The sequence below is a fragment of the Mixophyes fleayi genome, chromosome 6, assembly GCF_038048845.1.
Source record: "Mixophyes fleayi isolate aMixFle1 chromosome 6, aMixFle1.hap1, whole genome shotgun sequence".
NCBI lineage: Eukaryota > Metazoa > Chordata > Amphibia > Anura > Limnodynastidae > Mixophyes > Mixophyes fleayi.
Genome location: NC_134407.1, coordinates 193,329,029 through 193,355,614, shown reverse-complemented (window position 1 = coordinate 193,355,614; position 26,586 = coordinate 193,329,029). Strand labels below are relative to the sequence as shown.

Genomic DNA, 26,586 nt, shown 5'->3' with positions numbered 1-26,586 from the left:
CATAAGATAGTCCCCTTTACCACCTACCCATAATTGTTCATTATCTTTCTCAGGTGGGGTCACCCCTTCATAGGGTAAATATATTCACAATACCAGAGGACTCTTGTGGCTCTTTCAATAAAGCACCATCCTGAAGTATATCTATACACAATTTTATCATGTGGACCTATTTAAGATTAATAATCACCAAAATCTGATCAGCATGTGTAGCATTGTGTGTTTCCTCTATTCAAATCATTACCTTTCCATCTTAAAACGTGTCCCAAAATACCAAAAAGGTCCTAGCCTGAAATCCACATCATCTTCCAAGCAACCCAGCCAGTTCCCAGGAATCCCCAATTTCTACTCCTCTCCTGGAGAAGGAGACAGGCTCCAATACAATAACCTTATTTACCACATTCAGCAGAAGATGAAAAACCTGTAGAAAACAATAAAACTGAAAATACAGCTATGCAGATGACCTAGAGTCCAATACAGCAATCAAGCTTCTCCAGACAAAAAATTACTAACTTCCATGTACAGATGGAACAATTGAAAGAAGAAGTTGTAAAATACTTTGGCTACCACAATTATATGTAAAGCTGATGCTTTCTATTACAGCTACAAGTGTTCAGAGTCCAAACCCTTGTATGCCAAAAACTTCATGCAAGGCTGAAACATCCTCGCAAAGCTAGGTATCCTCCTTGACAGTGATTCAACAAGCTTACGCTCACAAGCTCCTAGCCAGCGGCCAGACAACGACCGTCCCCAGAGGGGGAAACGGTTATACCACATTCTCAACTAAAGTCAGCAGAAATATGACTTGAATATTCCTCAGAGCAGTAATAATTTTGAGTTGTGTGGTGTGTCTGTCTTCGCAATTGTTGGCCTACTGTTGATTGAACGTGAAATTAATTTTATTGCAGATGGACACATTTGCAGCCTGTGAATTAGTATGTTAATACAAAAGGCTCACCACCTGTTTGTTAGATAAATTTGTGCACCAGACAATCAAGCTATTTCTGCCTCCTTCGATTTAGAAAGATTAGTTTCTACTTTATTGACGAAACTACAAAACTTCACCAGTTTAAATACCATTTTACGGTCTCTCATTTTTAGATTTCAGATCCTTAACAGTTAGCATTTAAAAAGTAAGAGACAACCTTAGGCACTCATTAAATCTATAATATTTATGATTTAACAGATGAAAACAAATTAGCTGCCAAAGTCTATAAACATGCAAACAAAACAAGATTCTGATGCACCAGCTGAGAAACTAAAATTTCATTGGTAAGAATTATAAAGGCTGCATACAGACGAGGTCTCTTGGTACTTGACCTTTTTGCAAAATGCTGACTGCAGTAAGTGAAAAAGAATGTGCAGAGGTCAGTGCTGACAGTGCACTGCCATCTGCTGTCTCTAGCTGGAATTGTGGCATATCCTCAATCAGCTGTAAAAAAAAAAGCCAGTGTATTAAGTAATCTAAGCAATATATCCCAGAAAACAATGTAAAATATAAATTAAATCACATTTATAAATGTAATCAATAATGTAAATAAAAAAAGGCAGCATATATCAGACACTGTAGCTACTAGATAAAACTAGACAGAGTGGATAAATATATAAAGGAATGTAGAGTCCCAAATTAGTAAAGATCCTTTAAGAGAGCACCAGATTAGTGTATAGTTCACAATTGGTATGGTGTAGGTATCACAGTCAATGTCCCTTAGGTAAATAAGCTATTAAAAGATTGATGGTCTAGACAATCATTTAATTATACCTGAGCCTGTAATTTTGATTATAAAGAAACCACAAACCTCAACTGACTGGTTACAACTCCTCAGATCCTCTCAGTCAACCTGGTGGGAAGCTCCTATGGCCCCTATTTGGGGTACTGCTATCAGTCTAGAGTCTACACTAAAGAAAATTTCTGCTGCCCCTGGAGACACAATTAGAGTCTCTGCTTTCCACCAGTCCACTGTTTTGATCTTAAAATTACCTCAAAAGGCCAACCCAATACTCTAACTAAAAAAATATGCCACAAACCAGACCCCATACTGGCCAACAAGCTAAGACAAAATATATTCAACTAGGTCCATCACATTTGATTCGTGCAAAAATGTAATGGGATTTCAAAAGTTTTATTTTTATCTCTACAATTTATTTGGTTCCCTCATGTTTGGCAGCAAGTTATGTATGTAAATTTACTCCTTCTTAAACAGAAGCAGTCTCCCCAAACTGACACAGCAGAATGGATTCATTTTAAATGCCAATCTCTCTACTGAGGAAACAAGACAATCTATTAAAATCAATAAAATCTTTGTTAGCCCCATGACCAGATGGTCTTTCAGCTCTATATTATAAAACATTCTCTCATTATGTCCCTAAGCTGACTGAGCTTATCAATGCCATATTGGAACGGGTATCTTTTGACCCTACAACCACAAGGGTGAACCTTGTAGATATTTCCTAAACCAGGTAGAAACACCAATTCTTGTAATAGTTACAGACCAATTTCATTATTGAATGTACACTTAAACTCTCACTAAGCATCCTCAAACACCTAAATTCTATCCCCCCACTTTGGTGCACCCAAGCAGTGTCGGTTGTGCCCCAGACAATCAGGCCTTAGACAACACCAGACACATGGTAGATTTGATGCATACAAGCCAAACTACTAAAATTTCTAGAATTTTTTTACAGCCCTCAATGCAAAAAAGGACTGCTCAGACATACTTGCCATACTGGGGGGGGGGGGGAGGGGATAGGGTAAGGGTTTGAAGTCTGGGCAGCTGTTATTTCAAGAACTATAATTTTTTTTAGAGCCTCAGATTGCCGACAAATCTTGAATTACCATCTAAGCACAAAACTTTTCATTCTCTCTACTCGCTTCACTGTTTCTTAAAGCATTAGCTCCCTCCCAATCATCCCATTTATTTTTCGCTCTCTTGCGCTACATGTGAATGTGCTAATAAGTTCTATACCAATTTGAGGTAACGTCCTCTCCCTTCAACTTCTTTCCTTTGGTACCTGCCTTGGAGGTATTATACTGTTCCTCAACCATCTGCTCTCCTTCAATCATTCCCATCACTCTCCAATATTCAAGCAAAGTTGGCTTTTAGCAACACCTTCAGCTTAAACATTTTGTACATGTACACTAATGTACACTAATCATCTACCCACTAGACTATTACAACATTTGAATCCCTTTGCTGCAAATGGGCATCCTCTTAAAATATAATCTAGTATACCTAGGCCTAATATACACCCACCAAAGATCCCCATTTAATATATAAATATATATATATACATGCAATAAAAGAATCATCCTCTCCCATTGTTAGTGGTCAGCAAATAAGAAAAATATTTTAGTTTTGTAGAATTTGCAGAAAACCTCAGGAAAAAATTCACTGGGAAGAGCTATATGAGTTACAGTAAGTGCCTTCTACTAAAAAAGGTCATGCAGGTATCCTACAACCCTAAATGGAAGATTCTTGATATCAGAACACCCAGCAAAAGCTACAACTATAGAGGTCTAACAAGACCCATCTGCCAGTGATTATAGTGACAGGAGTCCTGTCCCTGTGCTGCAGTTTGTTGCCTTACATGACAGCTCTTGTTCGTCAGACTGTCTCTATGGCAACCTCTAAGCCACCACTATCAAATTGCTCCACTAAAACAGAACTAAATTAACTTACTGTGTTTCACCAGTGAGAAATATCTGAGGGAATTTTCTGCACTGTCTAATACGTATAGCTCTAAAACAAATTATACTAATTAAATGTCACTCCCAGTAAATCAAACTTCATTAAAAGCACTATTAAATGACATTAAGAATGTGCTTTAATAAAAGATAATAATGTTAAGTAACAATTATTCATTGGTTTTTAGCTTCTTTTTACTAATCTGCCTTGACCCTTCTCTAAAGAATGGTGACTATATCTGCCCAGCAGCACTTATCTTTTTCTGTAATATCCCAGTCACAAACCACTCAAACACTATTTCTGCACACATACAGCTATATGACAAGATTAAAGAAATCACCTGTGTAAATAAATACAGACTACTTCAAACCATCAGCCTGATCAAATACATATGAAAACACTTCGCATATCAGGAGAGCAGCAACTGTGGAGGAGCTAAATACTCCTCTTGATGGGAGATTAACCATCAATGCGTTTGTTGGAAAATATGGACTATGTGCAAGAAAGCACCTCAATCTGCAACAAACAAAAGTGAGATTTTGTGTTACGGGATTAGATATTTAGATGCCTTCAAGGGGTAGATCCTGCGCATTCTGAGAGAGTTCAGACTTTCGCAGGCTCAGATGCCCACGTCCCTCCTTTATATTCCCTCTTTGTTATAGGGCCTCTGGCAGCAAAAAATATTAGATCCAAACCAAAACTTCTCTGGAGCCTGTTTTGGACCCAATTAAATATTTGAGCTTTACACAAATGACATACTCCTCGCCCTCTCCGGCAAAATGACTTATCTCCCAAACTTGCTTCAAGGGTCCTAGACTTGATTAGCCCCCACCATCCACCTCTACAAAAATGTTGTAGATTAACTTCAACTGTAAATGGCAACACTCCCATATTAAGTATATTTGTATATATCTGACTAAATTATGTGATCAACTCTACGCTGCCAATTTCCCCTCACTTTTTGATACCATCAAGAAAGACTTTCACTCATGTATGGAGTGGCAACAACAAAAGTTAACATTATTTCCCTGGCTATTTTATTTATTCCGAACACTCCAGGTTAGGTTCCCCCCCCCCCCAAAAAAAATTCTTCCTTAAATAAACTCATGATATGCATATGATTAGTAACTCTACCTGCCTTTGGCTCCATAGAAAAAACTCGGGACTGAAATCACACAACACCATGGGGTAAATGTATCATACTCCGTTTTTTTCAACTCCAGGGAGTTCGGCGTCTTCGCAGCTTAAATTTAAAGCGGCGCTGCCTTATAAAGGGAAGTTTCCCTTTACAAGGCAGCGCCGCTTTAAATTTAAGCTGCGAAGACGCCGAACTCCCGGCGAGTTGAACAAACCAGGGTGTGATACATTTACCCCCATATCTTTATTTTGTTCCAAATGAGACCAGGCAACTAACCTATATCATATGCTAAACTCACCTAAAGTGATGTGTTTCCTATGGAACAGCATTCTGTTCCTAACAAGCATCCCAAAACCTTTTACACAAGGTTCCAGGAGAAAATCAGATTCCTCAATGACTTCACTCTGATATGGAGTTTCCCTGACCTCTATGACCTACAGGCCAGATTCCCACTCACAAGGAAGCATTTTAATATATTTTTGCAACTCCAAATTCCCACAAGGACCTTAAAGATTCCACTCCACCCTCAAAACCCTCTATTTCATTCCACATTCAAAAGGGAATCATTTTGACTCTTTATAAAAGCTCCTTCCCTCTTAAGGAGACTTCCCGTGAAGTCAAATAGGAGAAGGAGTTGGAGCGACTCTGGATAATGACAGCAAGATCTTCTTACACCAAAAGCTTCATTTGTGTTTTGATTAAAGAGAATACGTGCAAATGAAACTACAGGCGATACTTCGTTCCCAGCAGTATACATGTCCTTATTTCTACGCATGACACCAATATCCCTTTCTCACCAAAATCCCGACATTTGATAATGTCCCAGACATGTGATAATGAACACGGTTTCAAGCAGTGTTGCATCTATTCACAAGGCACTCTGGTCCTGATTTGTCCCGGGTCTCCGCCTTTCACACTGGACCTGTGCCGGCCCTGCATTACCAAGTTGAGTCATTACAAGGGGACAGCAGAGACTCCTATAGACGAGTAATGTAAAGTGGACAGTGACTGCATTGCTTTAATCAGGACCGACGAGAGATATAAGCAGCTACTGTGCAGTATGGAGTTCCTTTATAAATTTAAGTTATACTTAATCTACCAGTGATGGTCAGGAAATTTTCAGCAATTTTATTTGATTTAGTATTTTAAGTCCTAGCAGTTTTAGAATTTCATAGCACAGATGGTGTTATGGTTAGCATTACTGACTTTATAGTACTAAGGTCTTGGCTTCTATTTACATATCAAAATCATCTGTGTTGAGTTTGTATATTCCCCCTGTGTTTGCAAGGAATTTCTTCAGATGCTACGGCTAATAATAATTATGCACACAGAACTGTAAAGTAGGTATAAATATGGTAATGTGTTTGTCCAAAATATCTATTAAAATGGGTTTATTGCTTTTCAGAGATCAAATATGGTCCAGGGAGTGGAGATCTCATTGCACATTATTGGTGATGCTACGTATCCATTTAGTCGATGGTCAATGAAGAGCTACACCCAGCATCAACTTTCACCTGGTGAAAATCGCTTAACCCATACCTTTAACTCTGCCAGGATGGTGGTTGAAAATGCATTTGGACGACTAAAAGGACGTTGGCATTGTTTGTTAAAGAGGAATGACATTGACATCAACCTAATGCCAGTTGTAGCTGCGGCTTGTTGTATTTTACATAATGTATATGAAATACAGAAAGAGCAGTTTCTTCCAGAGTGCAACGTAAAGGAGCCTGAACTGCCCGACACTCAGGCAGATGTCACCTATGAGGGAGAGCAACCCAACAGTGCTGAACTCATCCGGAGCACCATTACTGCCAATATTAGAAACGTAAACAGAATTAGAAACGATTGTATTAATTTGCTTTTTTTTTCTTTTAATTTAATTGCGATTGAGTCACCTGTGCAAAACTGCACTTCACATCGTTGTCGACTATTTAGATTAACAAACCTTACTTGAAAAACAGCAGCCGTAAGGTTTCAATTGTAAATATGGTTGCATAAACAATAGCCTGTGTACCCTGTGTTTTAAATAAAGAAATGTTTTTAAACAAAAACATTTGTAATATTTTTTTAGCAATAAGAAACCAACAATATTTAAAAAAAAACACACTAAAAAAATACAACAAAATTATAACAGAAAAAGCAATAAAACTATTGCAATTGACTGCACATCTTTGAATCAGAATTGGAACCCAGTCCATTGTACTGGGTTCAAAATAAATTGAACCTCCACCATAATTGGAATAAGTTCCTGCAAAATAATATTGGGAAGGGTGTGGATGTGGTGTGGGGCCTTGCACTCTAGTGATTAAATGCTCTAGGAAAGACATCCAAACTCTCCTTATATGCTCATGTATGGTCATTAGCTCAATTTCATGCCCCAAGAACCACTGCAGATGGAAGTCTTCTTGCGCCTGCATAGCCAAATTCATCTCCCTCAGCTGCTCCACCAATATGGTAGACCATGCCTTAGTAGTTTGTTCCATCTTTCTCCTTATTTGAACAGTATAGACTATAAAAAGTGAAAACAAAAGTAACAATAATAACATAAAAATCTGCAGTAAGGCTAGGAAGGCATGCGCAGAGAGATTCCAGCCCTTGCAAATGCAGGGGACGTAACTTACAGGGAAAGCTGCCAATGCTGATAAGTAACACTTACTATATAAAGTGGATATTTTCATTAAGATTGAAAATATCCAGTACAAACCGTATCGCAAATAAGCGCAGCAATGAAGAAATTATTAATACATAGGCCCCAAAGGGAGTTAACTTACTGTTTGAACGCAAAGGCTGTGTATCAGTCTGGACCGCAGCTTGTTCTATACTACCCTCTATTTATTCATTAATAGATGAATCATATTCACTATTGTCTGTCGCCTTTTCAGAAACCATCTGTGACGAGGGCGAGCCAGCGCGGCTGCTTTCAGGGGTTGCATTACTGTTAGCACAGCTTGATGAAAAAAGGTGAATGGGGTTGGATAGGGATGAGTTGCCAAATACAAGGTTGCACAAATCATATAAGCCACTCAAAACAGCCACTGACACTTTTACTTTTGTTGTGGATATGCACTTTGCGGCATTGCTTCCTGAGGGACTTCCCTCGGTCAATCAGTATCTTTGCAATGTTCCTTTGATTAGTTTCATCTACCGCTGTACCAGCAATCATGTTTTGATCTCCTCTTCCTCTCTGACAACTAGTAGTTCTCTCACTTTGGCATCCTGCCAATTAGCCATCCTGTCCGTTCTGCAGCATATAGACATCATCAGTGAGCAATCCCAATCCACCAATGAGCTGCACTTAACAGAACCCATGTAGAATAACCCGGGAACACCTTTCATATCACACCATATCCGACTCCAACATTGCCCAGGTTGACCCATTCACACCATCTGGGTTATTCCCAGGTCCATGCCTTGGTGTGAAAGCGGTATAACTCAGTTTAGTATTTCTACACCTGCCCGGCAATAGATGAAAGGGCACCCTGGTCCATGCAACATTGTCAGTAGAGTGGAGAAAGAAGAAAAGCTGGCTGGAGAAAACATGGGTGGGTTGGGGGAGGCTAGAGAAATCAGGGGCGTAGTCAGAGATTCAAGATAAAAATATTTCTGGGCTGAAAGAGAAAATAAAATATAGGCTGAACCATCCAGTGAATGTTTAAGGAAATGATCTTATTTAAGAGGATGGTGTATGTGGAAAATACAACAAAAACTATTTTTAGACATGTACCATTATTAGGTCTACTTTTAAAATAATGGTTTTGTTTAAAAATGTAATAGTTAGAATTGTACAAACAAAAAACGAGAGGTAAAAATATTACCAGTGATTGAACGCCCAAAGCCAGCAAACACACACACACACACACACACGCACACACACACACGCACACACACACAAGTCCAGTGATTAGATAATGTGCTTACTTTAATTAAACACAACAGATCAACTTACATATGCTATATTAAATCGGGTTTTAAAACATTAAAATTGAAAATGTTCATTCACTGGATGATTCACCCTCTATTATAAACTCCCCTGCTTAAATGGTGAGTTTTGAACATCATATGCAAATTTAAACACCAAAAGGATAACTCCTCTTTGGATAGAAAGACTCCTTTAAAAAGTGAAGGAGTATTTTTACTCAGCCGGACAAAACTGTAGCGCGACCACTGGCTGGTGCCAATGCTCTTAAACTGGCAACATTGTACACACCTTATGATGTTGTCCTGAATTGGTAAAGCTGTGGACGGACGTCTGAAACTTGGTGCGCTCAGTTAATACTACAATCCCCCTGTTGAATTATTTATCCATCTCTTGCCCCATTGTGATGAGCAAATATCTCAATAAACTAATTTGCCACATTTGTAATGCTACCACGCTGTCAAATTGCGGCAGCTCAGCTCGAGAGAAACCTATACCCCTGGTCCTTGCTTCTGTATTAAGTCTCATCTGGTATATTTATAAAGTGGAATATATAACAAGAAATTTAAATAATTTGTCCACCACATTTAATAAGACTTGGCAGCCATGTCTAAAATACCACAACGCCTCCTGTGACCTCTAAAGCAAACCACAAAAACGTCTGTGTCTGACTATCCCAATACAGCTCCAGAACATTCCCAACGCAGTAGCTTGTGTTCTCCCAACGGATCGGGTGAAATTGTGGCATCATTTGTATACCATAATGCATTGCATCTGCTATATGTGTTGTATTGTGTTGTCCCGCAATATAAAGTTTTTATTGAAAACTCCTCTTGGACAGATCAGATAAGCTGAAAAACAAAAATTGTTATCCCAAAATAATAGCACTCCCTACCCGTTTGCAGCCTAAGTATACAATAAATGCCACTACATTTAACACAAATGAAAACAATAAAATACAACAAGGCGCATTGGGCAAAACAATGTGACCAGATGATTCCCAAATTCTTCAATACATATAAATAAATTCAATATTGTATTATATAATATTTCTTGTCCCTTCTATTATTAATCTTCCAAAAATAAGATAATAAGGTACATGTAGTACTATAGTGGATTCAACGTAGAGGACTAATAAAACTGAATAAATAGTCCACAATGTCCATAGACAAAAAGAGTCGCTCCTTTTAAGTCCAAAGATGGAATATTCTTAATAGATGTTATCAAAATGGATGTCGTGCAGAAGAACCTTCTTGTCTTGCAAAATAGGACGGAGATAAAAGGATACTTGATTAGTAATAAGACTTATAGTCAAAACTTGTATCACAATTCTGCGTCCAGCAATACAAAACTTCACCGTGTGTTGACTAATGGTTAATCTAATCACCACCACACGTGTTAAGAATAACAAAAGGAACTGAATCGCTTACATAGCAAAAAACAGTCCACTTATGGATACAATTGCCACACCGAGTTCTCTTATGGAATCATTGCCCGATCATGTCATATAGAAAGGGAAAAATATAGGAAGAGAATCTGGCATAATATCTTCAGGATTTATTTCTCATATAAAACATAAAAATCGCAACATAAAAACATCTCTTTGAATACAAGATCTCAACTTAAAACAGCTGATGGACTCGTACCGGATAGGAATGAAAAGTCAGCGTGTAGTTAGAAAATCCCCGGGTAATCACCGCTATACAGCTCTCTCCTCCGGCTCGCGTGACACCGCTGTCAATTGGGCGGATCTGTGTTTACAGACGCATTTCGACCCCGCCTCTGGGGTCTTTATCAAGGTATACGTGGATATGAAAGGAATCCTCTTTTTATGTACTGAACGTCCAATCATCATTGAGGAATTCCGTTCTGATAAAATATAGTTTCCAATGTCCAAAACTTTGTAAAACTTCATTGTGGCAATAAAGATCACATAACACTGTATTTAACTGATCTAAAGACTCGATTTAACTTTTGTGCATAACCATCTTTCTAATGCCAATACATGTGTGTATATATGGGTGGATTAATAGATCCGTGGAGTTACGTCACAGTCAAACCGATCCCTTATGAGGGTCTCATATTCCTCATATATAGATGGTCGTTGGTACATTTATTAAATCTCCAGCAGAGGAATGTATGCATTGTGGGTTCTAATATATAGCTCAAAGACTCTCCTGATGTGGCTAATGTGTAAAGCTCAAACGTTAAAGTCAGTATTGACGCTCACATAGTAGATCAAAAGGGGTTCTTTGTCCACACATCTCTCACGGAACCAAATGACATTCCACGATTAACTATTTTAGTCACGGTAATCCCAATGTCATAAGTGCCGCGACTTCTAATTATTAAGTCCAGTTACGGACTATAGATCAGATAAGCTGTTCCCTACTCTGGAGGAATTGTGGTCACAGAGGTACATTTCTCCACATTTGATGGACCAGCCCTCAGAATCTCCCCTTTCTTGGATTAATTACAATCCCTCTTAAATGCTAAGCGTGAAGCTTATGTAGAAAAAGATCACTGGATCTTTCTTCTCTAAACTGCCCTCCATAGGATTTAAACACAGTTTAAAAAACAGATGTCCCATATTCTACGGCTACTAAAAGCCTCCCAGCAAAAACCTGTAAAAACCCCCAACCTGCTTAAACATCAGCCCTTAAAATGCTTACATGTCACATAGCCTCTACGGACAAAAAATACATATCTTTAGGACATGTAACATATATACGTATAAGTGTAGATGCTATGCATCTTTGATGAATCCCAAAAAGGACGTAACTCCTCTGATTATTAGGCCCAGTCTCCTCTTTATGGGGATAGCATATTTTAGCAAGTTCTTGCAACACACTGCTAAATACCCTCCAGGATGTCAGAACATCTCAAGCCCAGAATGTATTACTTCACTCAAGTAGAGATTTAATGTAGAATATCCCCCTTTTTCATCTCACTTTTATCCTCCCAACGCCGAATTATATTATCAGATTTTTGTTTTGTGTAATGTCTGTTAAATAAATTGTGCAACAAAGGCTTCCTTTTATGTACTTTCACCTGTTCAACTGTATATATTTGCTGACCATTTGAATAATGAAAAAAATGCCTGTTGATCACCTCTGTGATTAAACGATCTCTGCTCCTCCTAATAATAATACAGGCAGTCAGATAACAGCATTAATAGGAAACAAAACACTGCTTGCAGGGAAAGGTAAAAGGTGGGGTTGTCTACTTTGACAAAGCTGTTATTTAAAAAAAAATTAGAGTTCGGATACCCTGCTTACGTGGACACATTCTTTCTTTTAGAGCTCTTTTAGCAACCACTGCTGAAGCCAGTTGTGGCTGAAAATACATCATCCAGAAATGCTTCTCAGAGGAATTCGATCCCTTTTTGAAGTCTCATCAATGCCCATGGTTCTATTAATATGTTTAAGAAGAAAATCCACACTATCAAGGTTACATAATCTGGGATAATCCTTAATCTCCCAGGTTTTACCGTTAGAGAACCAATCAGGATCAGCGATGGACCCCACAGACTCCCCCATGTAGACAGACCAGCGATACTGTAAATGGAGAACAGGGAATAATGTGGTGGTTTCAAGGCCTCTCATGTCCTCCATCTTTGAATTCTCTGTCCCTGGAAGAGGTGTGTGTGCGCATGCACGATCCAAGTGCTCAGACTGGGTACTACAGACAGAGAGGAAAGAGGACCCTGCTCGCATGCTTACAATCTATTACACCACGCCTGGCCAACCCGTGGCTCTCCAGGTGTTGTGAAACTACAAGCCCCAGCATGCTTTGTCAGTAGATAGCAAGCCGACAGCTGACAGGGCATGCTGGGACTTGTAGTTTCACAACACCTGGAGAGTCACGGGTTAGCTAGGCCTGTATTGGACAATGGAATTTTGATAAATAAGGTTAAGTGCTATATGTTGAACATTGGTCCAGCCACATTGCAAAGATAAAAAGTGCTAAGAGGGATACAAGATCCAGGCATAGAGCAGTGTTTGTCAGGGGGTCAGAGAGTTGTTGCCTTGTGTGAACTGTGTAAAGGGTGAAAATAGAGTTAAGAGGGTGATTTCTTCAGAGAACGCTTGAGAGTTTGAAGACTTATTGTATAAGGAAAGACATTCCACAAAGTGGGTGCAGCCTGAAAAAAAGTCCTGTAACTGGTAATGAGTCTGGATGAGACACACAGATCTTGTGCAGAATGGAGGTATCGAGTTGGTATATATTTTGAGACGAGTGAAGATATGTATGTTGGTGCAGTTTTGTTACAGACTTGCATGCTAGAAGCATTTTATATTGGATACAGTAATAAAGATGCAACCAATGTAGAGATTGACAGAGTGGCAGTAGAAGAACAATTTGCAAGGAAAACCAATCTAGCGGATGCGTGCAAAAAAGATTGTAGGGATGAAAGTCTGATTTGTGGAAGACCAGTAAGAATAATATCACAATAGTCAATTCGGGAGATAAGAAGTGCATGAATTAAAGTTGTTTTGCAGAGTCTTGTGTGAGATTTTCCAGAATACGGGAGACTAACACCGAAAAAGCAATTAGATAGGAAGGATGAGGACCAGGATAGGACAGCATCTTGAAGACCAAAAGGATTGTATCAGAAGAGTGGTAAATAGTGTCAAAAGATCAAGGAGAATTAGAAGCGAGTAATGGCCTTTAGATTCAGCAGTGGTTATATTGTCAATGCAGTCCGAGTGTTCAGAACGGAACCCTGACTGAAGAGGGTTTGTAGTGTGAGGGTTGAGAACAGATTTAAATGTGTTAAAAAGGCATTTGCGGCTAGAAGTTTGAGTAGAGATGAAAAACTGGAAGTATGTTTGTTTAGTAACAGCCACAGCATTTTGATAGGAGTGGTAGGTAGCAGTATATGTGAGGAAATCAGTGGAAAAATGTGATTTAACAATGTTGATGTTCAAAATCACCAATGATGATGGTGGGAACGTCAGAGCAAGAAATGAGGGAGCCATGTAGAGAAATGTCCAAGAAATTGCTGGTGTGGTCTGGGGGTGGGGGGCATAGAGCACAGCAACAAGCATAGAGAATAGATTGAAAATCTGAATAGTAATTCAAAAGATGTAAACGTGAGAGATGGGACATTTGGTAGAACGGTGAATGTACAGCGTTGGGAAGTAAGTAGTCCAACCCCACCACCTCCTTATCCGTTTCCAGGTCTGGAAGCGTGGGTGACGTGGAAGCCACCATATGAAAGGCCTGCATGTGAGTCAGTGTCCGATTGTGCAAGTCATGTTTCTGTTATTGCCAGAAGGTTGAGGTTGTTTGAGAGGAAGGGGTTGTGGATGGAGTTAAGTTTGTTACAATCAGAGCGTTCATTCAATAGAGCACCTTTAAAGGCCTTTGAAAGATATGGGACACATCTGAGATTAGCTGTATTTCTTAGTGTTCTGAATAAGACACATGTGTATGGGAGACATAAGGGGGACCTGGATTTGGTGATGACAGAGACAGAACTAAGATGTGTGACCCTTTTACGTCCTGGCAACAAGATAAGGATATTACAGTGACTGAATAAAAATAGTATATAAAAAAATAATGGGAGTGTTAGAGGGGAGTGGACAAAGGTGCGCGCTGCAGGAAGGGTGAAGGATGATACAGTTCTAAAGATAATGCCATGAAAGGAGAGTAAGAAATGCAATTTGATATACAATGGGATTTAAACATAAAGGTCAATGAGGTTAATAAACATATTCTGTGTCATATCACTTGTTTTTGTTGGAATCAAGTGTATAACGTACCAAAAGCATTTATTAAAATATAATGCCATAGAAATTATCCCAAAAAGTGAATTATTTCCTTCACACATTCTGACTGATGTGAACTATCCTCATACATCACATTCCATATTGCAAATGTATTGCTCTACAAACCGCTAGATTACGTATAACCGCTCTGTAAGACCTTTCATTTTCCCCAGCAATCATTAACCATTAAAAAAATTTTGTCTGGTTACACTGAAAGACTTTTGTGAATGAAATGCACAGGAAGATAAATGTCCCGATACATTAGAAAATGGCAACCACAAAAGCATGACGGCTGCAGGCATCCACCACCGTCCGTCCGTCCGTCTACAGGTCTCTGAATATCAGTGAAAACACGCACCTCATTCTCAGCCATCTCTGATACAGACACAGCAGCTAGTGAACTCACTACACAATGATATACAAAAGGCAAGTTTTTACTAACCTTTGGTTTTTTGTTCAGCAGCCTGAAAAGAGAGAAGAAACAAATGTTTCATGAAAAAGGTCAAAAAAGGGGATGGGAAAAGGAAATAAAAAGAAAATGCCACCTAGAGCGATATCTAGTTAAGAGTGCATGCAATGACCACTTTAAACCTAATTGCCTCTATGCCCCTTTAAAAGTTCAAGAACGTTAGAGATGCAAAGTATCTCAAGAACAATTTCTACGTTAGATTTTCCCATGCATCTTTGTGAGATTTAAACCATCTATCATCGTCATTATTTATCTCTCAATTAGAGGGGAATCTAGCTAAACAATACATCTAATAGAAATGGGCACTGACCTTTTTCTGAGTACCTTCCTTCTTCTTCTTTTCTTCCTGCTTTTTCTTTTTCTTTTCTTCCATCAAATGTTCCTCTTTTTGAGTCTCTAGCTCTATGTCCCTGAGAAATCAGAAAGAGAATAATGGTGAGTGAATCAAGAAAAGCAGTCTTAGTAAAAGGTCATAACACTTGAATTTGGGTTCATTCAGACCAGGGATGTCTAAATGTCCTATAAATGAAAACACATCAATGCACCACAAGGTCTCTTGGAATGTTTGACATCTTTGTACATGAATTGTACTGATCAATCATGCTGACCAGAAGACAGTCAGTCACCTCCACATTTAAACAAGTGACAGAAGTTACAAGCCTAATTCCACCAAGTAGCAATGCCCAGGATTTGATAAGAGAACAGAGAGAAAAAAGTATCCACGTAGTCTCTGTACTTTACGTAATAATAAAAATGTTACACTGTATTACATAAAAATTGATAAAAGAACTGTACTATAAGGTATAATGCCCTGGAGACTATATTATTTTTTTATAAGTATTTAGCCTGCAAACATAGCTTGAATTAAAAGAAAAAATGTCTACACATTGCAGATACCTGCATAGAGTAACCAGTATTAGATCAATCCAGGACAAACTTCTCACCAAGCCAGGAGCCATGGCTATCAAGTTTACAAAACAAGAATTGCAAGACATGCATATGTTAAGGTTTAAATATTTGAAGATATTGTAGATCCACCCCCTATAAGTGTATTAAAGTGAGGAAATGCAGAACCATAAATTGCAGTCTATATACACGAAGATAACAGAGACACAGATGCGTAGTATAATTTCTTTTTCCACAATTTAAAAACTAGACGCCTGTATTTTTACCATCTTCCTGTATACAAGAATAGTAGTTTATGGTTAAACTACAATATCTCCAAACATATAAACCAGTGATGGACAACAAGCGGCCCTCTGAACTTTCACCTGGGGCCCTTAGCTCTTTCCCGATTTACTGACAGATTTGTCTGCTATAGCTTGTAACACCTGTTTGAAATGACTGCTATGAATTGAAGTATTACAGATAGGCGTCTCTTTCTTTGATTAAGCACATTAATTTAACTTGTTATTGAGATTAAGGCTATTATGAGGCCCTTTTCAAGGTTAGAGTGCTGCCAATGTGATCCCCTGAAGTGTATGAGGTTGTAAATCACTGATCTAAAAACCCTTAAAAAAGTGCATTTAATTGAGATCAAATTAATGTACACCAAGGGGAAAATGTATCATAGTGCGGTTTATGCATCCAGCGCGAGATCGGCGAGATGACAGCAAAAATTTAAAGTGGCGCTGCCTTGTAAAGGCAAGTTTCTCTTTACAAGGCAGCGCCGCTTTAAATTTTTGCTGTCATCTCGTGCGGGATGCATAAACCGGACTATGATACATTTACCCCCAAGCTTTAAAACTCAGCTCTATGTTGTAGATCATACCTGAAAATGGGCAGCATATAATTGTTTGACACTTATATAAAGAAATCACTGTATAACTATACTTGTATCTTGCATTTTCTCAAGCATTTATGAGCATATCCTTTAGAATTACATTCAAGTGAACGGAGATGTATTTCTCAAGCATCTTAGAAATGTTTCAGAGGTGTCAAAGCACTTCAAAAAATACATTCAAAAAATGTAACAAAGCCCAAGAGACTTAAGTAGTCTCCAAGTTGTCATCATTCCTTAATTCCAACCTGCAGTATGTGTATGTAATATATATATATATATATATATATATATATATATATATATATATATATATATATATATATATATATATATATATATATATATATATATGCTGTGAAACTGAAGGAAAGAACTTTTTGATATGGAAAGAAAGAGTGCGATACAGAATAAAAGTCATGTATGTAAATTATTAGCACTATATCAAAAAGGTAATGTGATGATTTGTGTATTTGAAAGGATTTTTACATTTTCACTTGATATAATTCCAGAAATTAACGCACACAAGTTGTATAATGGCATCGACAACGTGAATCCAAACAAAGTACCAAATCTAAAATGCATTAATCCCCATTTGAGGCGAGACCTCATCTTGTACACTGATAGACAATAATTTTGTTGCCTCTGCTATGGATAAAGGTTAAGAAATAAGTTGCACCTCCTGCAACCCTCTAGAGTAATCACCAGACTACAGTGCAGTATGAAGAGAATCCAATCTGGGCAGTGAGCCATAAAAATGCCATGCAGCAGCTCAAATAGCTTTCTCCTGCTCTCAAGAGTCCTTCATGCTTGTAAACCACAACAGAAAGCCAGGCCCATAATCCCTGCCCTCACTACAATCCTTAATTGTAAATACTAGCCGAGTTACGGATGTATGCCGAAGTTTGTCTCTGTGCTGCCAGTACACAATTAGATGCCATCCTGTGCAGCCATTTCACTAGCATAAGAGCCTGCATTTCATTTCTAACCCAGCTGAGGAATTAGTGTTCTGCTTACTTGGTGATGTCAGCCATTTTATCTCTCACAGCCTAACACTGCAGAGTGAAAAATGGTCAAACAAACATTGTATATTGTATGATAGACTCGCAGTATACAAGAAAACAAAACAAAAAAAATCAACTTGAACGCCAGGAACTTAACAGCAACAAGAGACTATAACAGAAATGAAGAAAACAAATGGTTACATAAAATAAAAAAATAAAAAAAAAAAAGAGAAAACAAAAACCTAACATGTAGTTTTGTATTTCATATGAATCAAATAAAAATAATGACTAGCGGGAACCGCCACCAGACACACAATAAACATGAAAGATAACCTTACAACTTGCTGCCTACAGTAAGTATTGTGAATCAGCTAGTAATGAGGCTAAACACACCTTGTTGTAAATGTTGCTAAAGGATGCCAGATTCTACAAATTGAATGGCAGTTTCCAATGACAGGAAAAGTCTCATCATAAGTCACATGATCGACAGGAGTGTTTATATTTGAATGGAGACTGCATATGCTGTTAAAGCAAACATAATTAAGCGCCGATAGGTGATACAAACAAATTAATAATGTGGACCTGTCCCTATATCTGAAACCTTTTGTGAGAATCAGCAACAGTTCTAAAATTATAAGAACACATAACTCACAGGGCTGCCTCAGGATGTCCCTTGGTGTCCAAATCGTGCTCCGCAATTAAATATATCTACTGCTCAACTTTCTCTGATGTAATTGCTGGGCAGGTAGCTCATATGAACAATAATGCCTGAGCTGTTAAAATCTACAGAGAGAACACTTCCCAAGCCATCTGTCTCATCCCACATTGTTTACTTTGTGCTACGGTAGTGGTGACATAGAAGCACCTGTATATCACATAGAGCAATGAGCTTGGCAAGCAATTGCGAGCTGCTGTGTCTCTGTAAAGAAAGAGTAGGACAATACTCTGTAACAGCGATAATGACAGAGTGATGCAGAACTGGTGAAATAGTGCACCCCCTGATCGCAGACAGAACACACGAAGTTCAGTTGTGGATTTGCTGGTGGGTTTAGAATCATTGTTCTGTTGCATGATTCAATTGCGGCCACACATTCTCTTGGTATAAAGAGGAGCTCATGGTGGAGACTTTCAGGTCCTGTAACTACAAAACGTCCCAAAATAATCAGCCCTCCACCACTGCGCTACACAGTTGGAATGAGGTTCCAGTGACAACACACGGTTTGGTTTTCTCCAAACATGGTGTTGTGGATTAAGACCCAACAACTCCACTTTGGTCTCTTCTGTTTAGACATTGTTCCAGAAGTTTTGTTTTTCACTCAGATGCAACTATGCAAATTTAAGCTGCATGGCTGTATTTTTTGGGAAAGGAGGCACTTTCCCCTGGCTACCATTCCATGAAAGCCATACTTGTTCAATCCGTTACGGATGTCACAAACATTAGCATGGTCAATGCCGAGACACGCCTGTACAACCCTGGATGTGTCCTTTTGTTACACTGAGATTTCTCAGAGATTCCTGCGATCTGATCTTTGGGTGAGTCTGAGAGAAGAAGTACCCTGGAAAGATAGGCAACTATCTTCAATGATCCCATCTGTAAGTAAAGTCACCAGAGAATAATGGCCTTCAAATTATTTAGAAATTGCACAAAACCCTTTCCAGACTTGTTTGGTGCTCTGAGATCACTGCAGATTTTTTTACTTTGCATCTGTTAATTCAAATCTAAATACTTCATAATAAACTATCAAAGGACCTGCTTTTATATAGAGGTGGGAATACTCCCTGATGATCAGATAATTATTAACAACACCTGACTAAAATAACCTTTATTTCTATGGATGCATCATCATTTATTTATATAGCGCCACTGATTCCGCAGCGCTGTACAGAGAACTCACTCACATCAGTCCCTGCCCCATTGGAGCTTACAGTCTAAATTCCCTAACACACATACACAGACAGAACAGAGAGAGAGAGAGAGAGACTAGGGTCAATTTTGATAGCAGCCAATTAACCCACCAGTATGTTTTTGGAGTGTGGGAGGAAACAGGAGCACCTGGAGGAAACCCACACAAACACGGGGAGAAAACATCCAAACTCTACACAGATAAGGCTATGGTCCGGAATTGAACTCATGACCCCAGGACTGTGAGGCAGTGCCACTAACCACTTAGCCACTGTGCTGCCCATAAGCAGTAAGCATGTACTTTCTTTTTCACACATGGCTTCTGGATGTTTTTTTTTTTTTGTTAAGGAAATAAAAAGTGACATTTTTCATGAATAGTCACAAATTATTAGATTTATCAAGTTTTAGGACTTTGTGAGGACAAGGGGATTGTCAATTATGTCACAATATGTATGGAAATGGATTTAAAAGATTAATTTGGTTTTTTTCTTCACACAACTGCATGTAGTACCATGAACCCAAAACATGCCTCTAATATAGTGCCATACATGTACTTGCATGACTTGTCTAGTTCTGCCCTTCTGAACTGATATCTACTGTTACGTCAGAAGCTCTGCACAGAAGAGCTACGAGTCTTGCAATGAGTGGCAATGGTAGATTTATACGTCAACCCTGAGGCAACTGACAGACATTATATATAGATGGATAGATATATGGCATTATGTAAAAAATGTAGGGACCACACTGAGCGGGAGGTGCAAACTTTTCATCAAAAACATCAAAGTGGTAAGTGTAATTATTATTATTTTTTATTTCTAAAACTCCACAAGGGGTCCGCAGCACTGTACAGAGAATATAAAGCAGGACATTACAGGCAAAACAGAACAAAGGCAAAAAAAAAATATTACAACAATATAGGCAATGCACTACAATATAGGCAGAACAATAATCTTGCAAGAAACAACATAACTATCACTGAGAAGCTAGGTAAGGGGGGATAACCTCTCACTAAAACATGAAACATGGGGATAAGGAAAAATAAAGGAAGACAGCACAAACTGAACAGAACCCCTTGTTGAGGAAAGTAGCTAAGCTACTGGCATGCTGGTTGTGATAATAATGGGGGAGAGGAATAACAATCTAAAAGAAAGGGCAGACGAACAGGGGTGAGAGGATGACAGGGGAGTAGGGTAATTTAAGAGGAGAGTGGATAGATAGGCTTTGATGAAGAAATGGGTTTTAAGAGTGCACTTGAAGCCTTGGAGCGAGCCCGACTGGGGGAAGAAGCGAGTACCAGAGCAGGGGAACAGCACAAAGTTTTCGAAATGGGAGTGCAAGAAGGTAATACGTGAGGAGAGGAAGCAGTCGGTGGCAGACGGTGGGAGGGAGAGGAGGCTGGAAATGAGGGTAAGAAGATTGAACTGGACAGAAGGTGGAAAGAGCTTGAAACCAAGCTCTTTCCCCCTCACCCCCCCCTTTCCAAGATCACTCAGAAAGGTAGCGTATATGCTAACTGAGAGGAAATTCACATCTGGGTGTGAAGCAGGACATATTCAAGAATAGGCAAAAACTCTTATCCAAGCCATAAATTTCCAGAATCATAATCAGAATGCAATCAGAGTAAAATTTTACCTTCGTTTAGACATGAAATATCACTATAAAAAAGATTATTTTGGGACAATACTTCATTCTATCTTTTCCCAGCCTGGTAGACCTTTCTGTTTGATGTATTAGGTGTATGAATGCTCAGATAGGAATGATAAAGGAAAATGGTTTTGCCGTGGACATTTATTTGAATTGATAGATCGGAACATGTGCTCTGAATTAAATATGGAATGTCGTAAATTTCTATTGGACATGTTATCTGATAAGTGCTGTGAGGATGTGCCAAGTCCTCTAGCTAAAGCCCCCTGCTATGAGAAAGGAGATATGGAAAAATAGGGTGCCTGGTTATGGCAAATGGTCATCTGATATGCCAGCAAATCTAAATTAAACACCAGCAATTCAGTTTTTATATTTTATCCCCTGACTAGGTCATATCGGCAACACATACTATTACATACTAGTAAGTTAATTGGCTGCTATCAAAATTGACCCTAGTCTCTCTCTGTGTGTATTAGGGAATTTAGACTGTAAGCTCCAATGGGGCAGGGACTGATGTGAGCGAGTTCTCTGTACAGCGCTGCGGAATTAGTTGGTGCTATATAAATACCCGATGATGAGGGTTACATCTCCTGGATACAAATTGTTATGCCACAGACATGATAACAGTTACAATTAAATTCACCTTGGTAAAAGTCAACACTTCTCAGGTTCCTCTCAGAAGAAAGTTTATTACAGAATAAGAAAAAAAAAAAAGCACATTACTGCTTAACAAAAATGAATGCGCTTTTGGAGGTGAAATGGCACCATACACTCAAAATAAAAAGTATGCTCATGTAGTCTTTATGTACAAAAGTGTCACAATGTTGTTTTCTAATATATATATATATATATATATATATATATATATATATATATATATATATATATATATATATATATTATACACACACACACATATATATACATACATATATATATATATATATACATATACATACATATACATACATATACATATATATATATATATATATATATACATACATACATACATACATACATACACACACATATATATACATACATATACACACACACACACATATATACGTATATACACATATATACACATATATACACACACACACACACACACACAAGTTAACCCGTGCATGATACTCATGCATTCTAGTCAAATCAAGCTACTTAAGGTGTTAAACAGGTTCTTGTCATGCATTTGGGCCATAGCCCAGGCCTCAACCACCAACCACTCCCCACTGTCACCCCCGGCAACCACCAACCACTCCCCACTGTCACCCCCGGCAACCACCAACCACTCCCAACTGTCACTTCTCCTTCAAGAAATATATATATATTTTTTAAATCTTTATAAACACTTTTAACAAATTAAATTAACAAATTAAAAACATCTTAGTATACCAAATTTCAGCCCTTTCTGAATTTTTTTTCCACACACACTAAGAATTTAGTAGGTCAGTGTATAACTCCGCCCAGCAGGTGGCGCTGCAGCTTGGTTTTATTTTTTCCACACACACACAGACAGACTAACACACGCCACTAGACATTTATATTATAGATATAGAAAATGCATATAAACAAGTATGACACTAAAAACCATTGTTACTATATATATATATATATATATATATATATATATATATATATATATATATATATTTTAACAATGGTTTTTAGTGTCATACTTGTTTATATGCATTTTAAATGCACTTAAAAACATATTCAAAAACTGGGTAGGAGCACCAATACTTATATTATTTTGGGCATTAACATTTTTTAATCCAACCAACCATGTCAAGAAAAGGAACTAGAGCTTGGGAAATACACTGACAGTCTTGTCTGAAAACACAGAAGGACAAACTGTAAGACAAGTGCTTTTATTTAGGAAAAAATGGATGGAAAGTAACATACGCAGCAGTCCATGAGATTACCGCACATTTTGTAACATGAACACACAGCTTCTTACAGACCAACCACACAAACACTTTTGTGAAACTACTATAAAACGCACACGAAAAAAAAAATCTTAAGTCCTCAATATTGTTCATCAGTTTTGTGCACTAATGTTACTACTGAAACCTAACTGTAAATTCTGTGTAAAGAGCATGGTAATAGAACTTCCAGTAAACTAGCTATTGTGGTGTTGTATGATCATAGCTACCAATAGTCCTTGTCCCCAAAATCCAGAGAGGTCAAGGTTCAATTTGCATTGTTCTATATGCAAAGCAAATCTCTTGCTCCATATGCAGTGCTCAGTATTTGCAGTACTATGTTGTTGCATACATTTAAAAATGTAACTAATTTTTAATGTTCTTCCCCCCCTTTTTTGGGTTGTTACACACTTCAACATCATGATTGCGATTCTGTTGTACTTCTGGTTTGCGTCCCCACCCCCCTTGGAATACACAGGGTTATTTCCTTTTTTTTGGCTGCGAGAGACTTAGGGGTATATTTACTAAATTGTAGTTTTGAAAAAGTGGCGATGTTGCTTATAGCAACCAGATTCTACTTACCATTTATTTAGTGCATTCTACAAAATGACAGCTAGAATCTGATCTGGTTACTATAGGCAACATCTCCACTTTCTCAAACCCGCAGTTTAGTAAATATACCCCTTAGTCTTCACTGGATAGATCTTAAATTCAACTTTTTCTATTTTTGGTTTGTATAGCAGCCCTGATGGGCATAGACAAAGCATTCCACATAATAAATCAACATATCCCTATTCCGAGGTCCACTTTAACTGCATTGACCTCCGATTACCGCAGTGCAACGCAAGGCAGAATAGCCCATTTTCTGACCAAAGTAGTGTAAATTATTTTACCAAAATCACTGTTTCATTGAATTCAAATTTAAGTAGATTTTGTGAAAACGACTGCAATATAAAGTAAAATATTCACTATGACTAACTCTATAAGTGTTAAAACATGTAAAAATAGCGACATTCACAAATTGATTTGCTGTGTTTGTCGAATTTACTGGACAGCAGTATATAGGCAAAAGGATGGTAATCTGCAAAACGACTTCTGCCATCGTGTTTAATTGAAAATTTATATAAATTTAGGCAGAAATAGGGCACTTCCTAAAATTGATCATACAAAGCTCTAAAATGTGAAACCTTATTCTGATCAACCCCCACAAGACATCCACTTTCATCAGTTCAAATCTCAAGAAAGAATAAGGGCTAGTAACAGCTAGAAATGTACCAGACATTCCTTATGCCGAATCCAATTTGAAAAATCAGGACTTCCGGACTTAGCACAAACCACCCACAGAAAGCAAAGGGGACCAAAAAAATCAACAGAACAAAGGCACTACAAAGCCAAGCAATAATAGGGCTTTCCCTTTCAACTAATTGTGACCTGGGATGGCTGAAATCATTCTGTAAAAGCAACGGAGCAGTGATACGAGCTTCTCAAATAAAAAAATAAAAATAAATTGGCATCACAGAACTGCCTGCAGCGATTCGCCCGTCAGCTGCTCCGACGAGGAAATTGGCCTCTGCTCTGGAATGGCAGAAGGATTAACCATGTAATATCATTCAGGGCTGGCCACCAGAGCTCACAAAATGTAATATGCATGGGAAGAAAAACAAACATAGGGTATGAGTTTTTTAATGTTGCACTTTAAAATTACAATTACGCAAGCGTATATAAAAATGCTATTACAGGAAAATGCAAGTACTTAAAAAATGTACATTCCATCTGAATTTATACAAAGCACAAAGTGATATACACTCAAGTCTAGGTGTTAGCAGGATCTTTGGAATGAACAAGTGTAGAGGTGTGCTGGGTACCCGACACCTGGGATAGCCCAGCACCCCATGTGATATTCTCATTACCTGATTTGGGCTTCTTTTACCAACATTCGTTGGTGCCTGTATTATGTAATAGTATTTTTTAAATATATAGTGAACATATTAACGTAAAGTAAATCTTTACAATACTAGATTTTCATTCCACCCAACTCAGCATCCGCTTATACATTGCTCCTTGTTGGACTTTTACTAGTCTAATAAAATGTATGCATTAGAGACTCATAATAGTATATGTGTAGGTATAAGTGTGAGGGTCAAAAGATGGTCTTGCAACATTTACAAATACCTGAAAATGCCGAAATTACATACTAGATGAGGAGGGAGCTATTATCATTTGCAGAGTTAAAGTGAACTATGACCTGCAATGGCAATGGAAAGCCATGTCCCATGGAGCAGAGAATCAAGTGAAACTTACTTTATTTTCCCTTTAAAAACACAAGCCATTTAAAACATGTGCTTGTATATTATTTGAAATACAAATAATTTAAAATCAGATAGAAACAGTTTGAATACATATGACTAGAGATGCAAGATGTATAGTGTGTTTCATTGACTTAAAGCATTCTGCAATATTTTGATACCTTATATTTAAAATGTGTTTATCGGAGAGAAACAGTATAAACAGATCAATACTTGAATCTGTTACAACAAATGGAAAACTTACAAGGTAGATAAAAACAAACAGCAGTGTAGAATAATACAAAGTCTCTCCTAGAGGCAAAAGAAAAATCCAGGGAGAATAAACTAAGGATGGGAAAAAGACGCACACATTATAAAGGGCCCAGAGCATACTAGTAATTTTGCTTTAGAGTCTTTATAAAGAATGAATTAGTTACATTTGTACTTGCATTTGACTAATTGTTGGATAGTACTGAAATCATTTTGTCTACTCTGTAGATATTTACCAAGTTGATTAAAACTTTGGAAAGAGAAAGGGATAGGATTTCCACAAGATTGGGTTATAAAGTATCTTGCCGCAATAATAATTTGATTGACGCGGGGCGTAGTTTGGCATGCAAAGGAGCCAGATGTGCTTGGCCTGTGCTCCTTTGCCAAGTGAATTAAATCCACTGACATAGCACAACTTGCTGATCACAGAAATATCGGATTGGCCCCAGGAGTTAACATTTATCAATGAGACATGCTCTGTACATATCTCAAAGGAATTGCTTGCTTGGAAGATGGATCCAGAGATTATGAGGCCTCCCTACAGCTTCAAGCCCGGTCGATTTAATTAAAAGCCAACTGGTCACATAGCGGTTCGTATATCCCAGACATTTTTAGTGGCTGGATCATTTTACTGGGAAGTTGGGATGCTGTAAATGCACAATGGAGTGCCATAGAATTGTCATATTAAACTTGCAGTATACTACAGCCCACACTTTGGCTTCAATTAATATCAGCTTATAAAGTTACCTCCCAAATAAACAGAAACAGTACAGGATTGGTTATTATTTT

At 38.0% G+C, this 26,586-nt stretch overlaps 1 protein-coding gene across 4 annotated transcripts in view; it reads right to left on the bottom strand.

The window, feature by feature from the left end:
- TNRC6C (trinucleotide repeat containing adaptor 6C) overlaps positions 1–26,586 on the bottom strand; it is a 240,152-nt gene that overhangs the window by 72,460 nt on the left and 141,106 nt on the right. For all 4 annotated transcript variants that reach the window (XM_075177739.1, XM_075177738.1, XM_075177741.1 and 1 more), the window contains 2 exons: positions 15,291–15,390; positions 14,954–14,975 (listed from right to left, as the gene is read on the bottom strand). In XM_075177739.1, the coding sequence (XP_075033840.1) occupies positions 14,954–14,975; positions 15,291–15,390 (122 nt within the window). The remainder of the gene's footprint in view (positions 1–14,953; positions 14,976–15,290; positions 15,391–26,586) is intronic.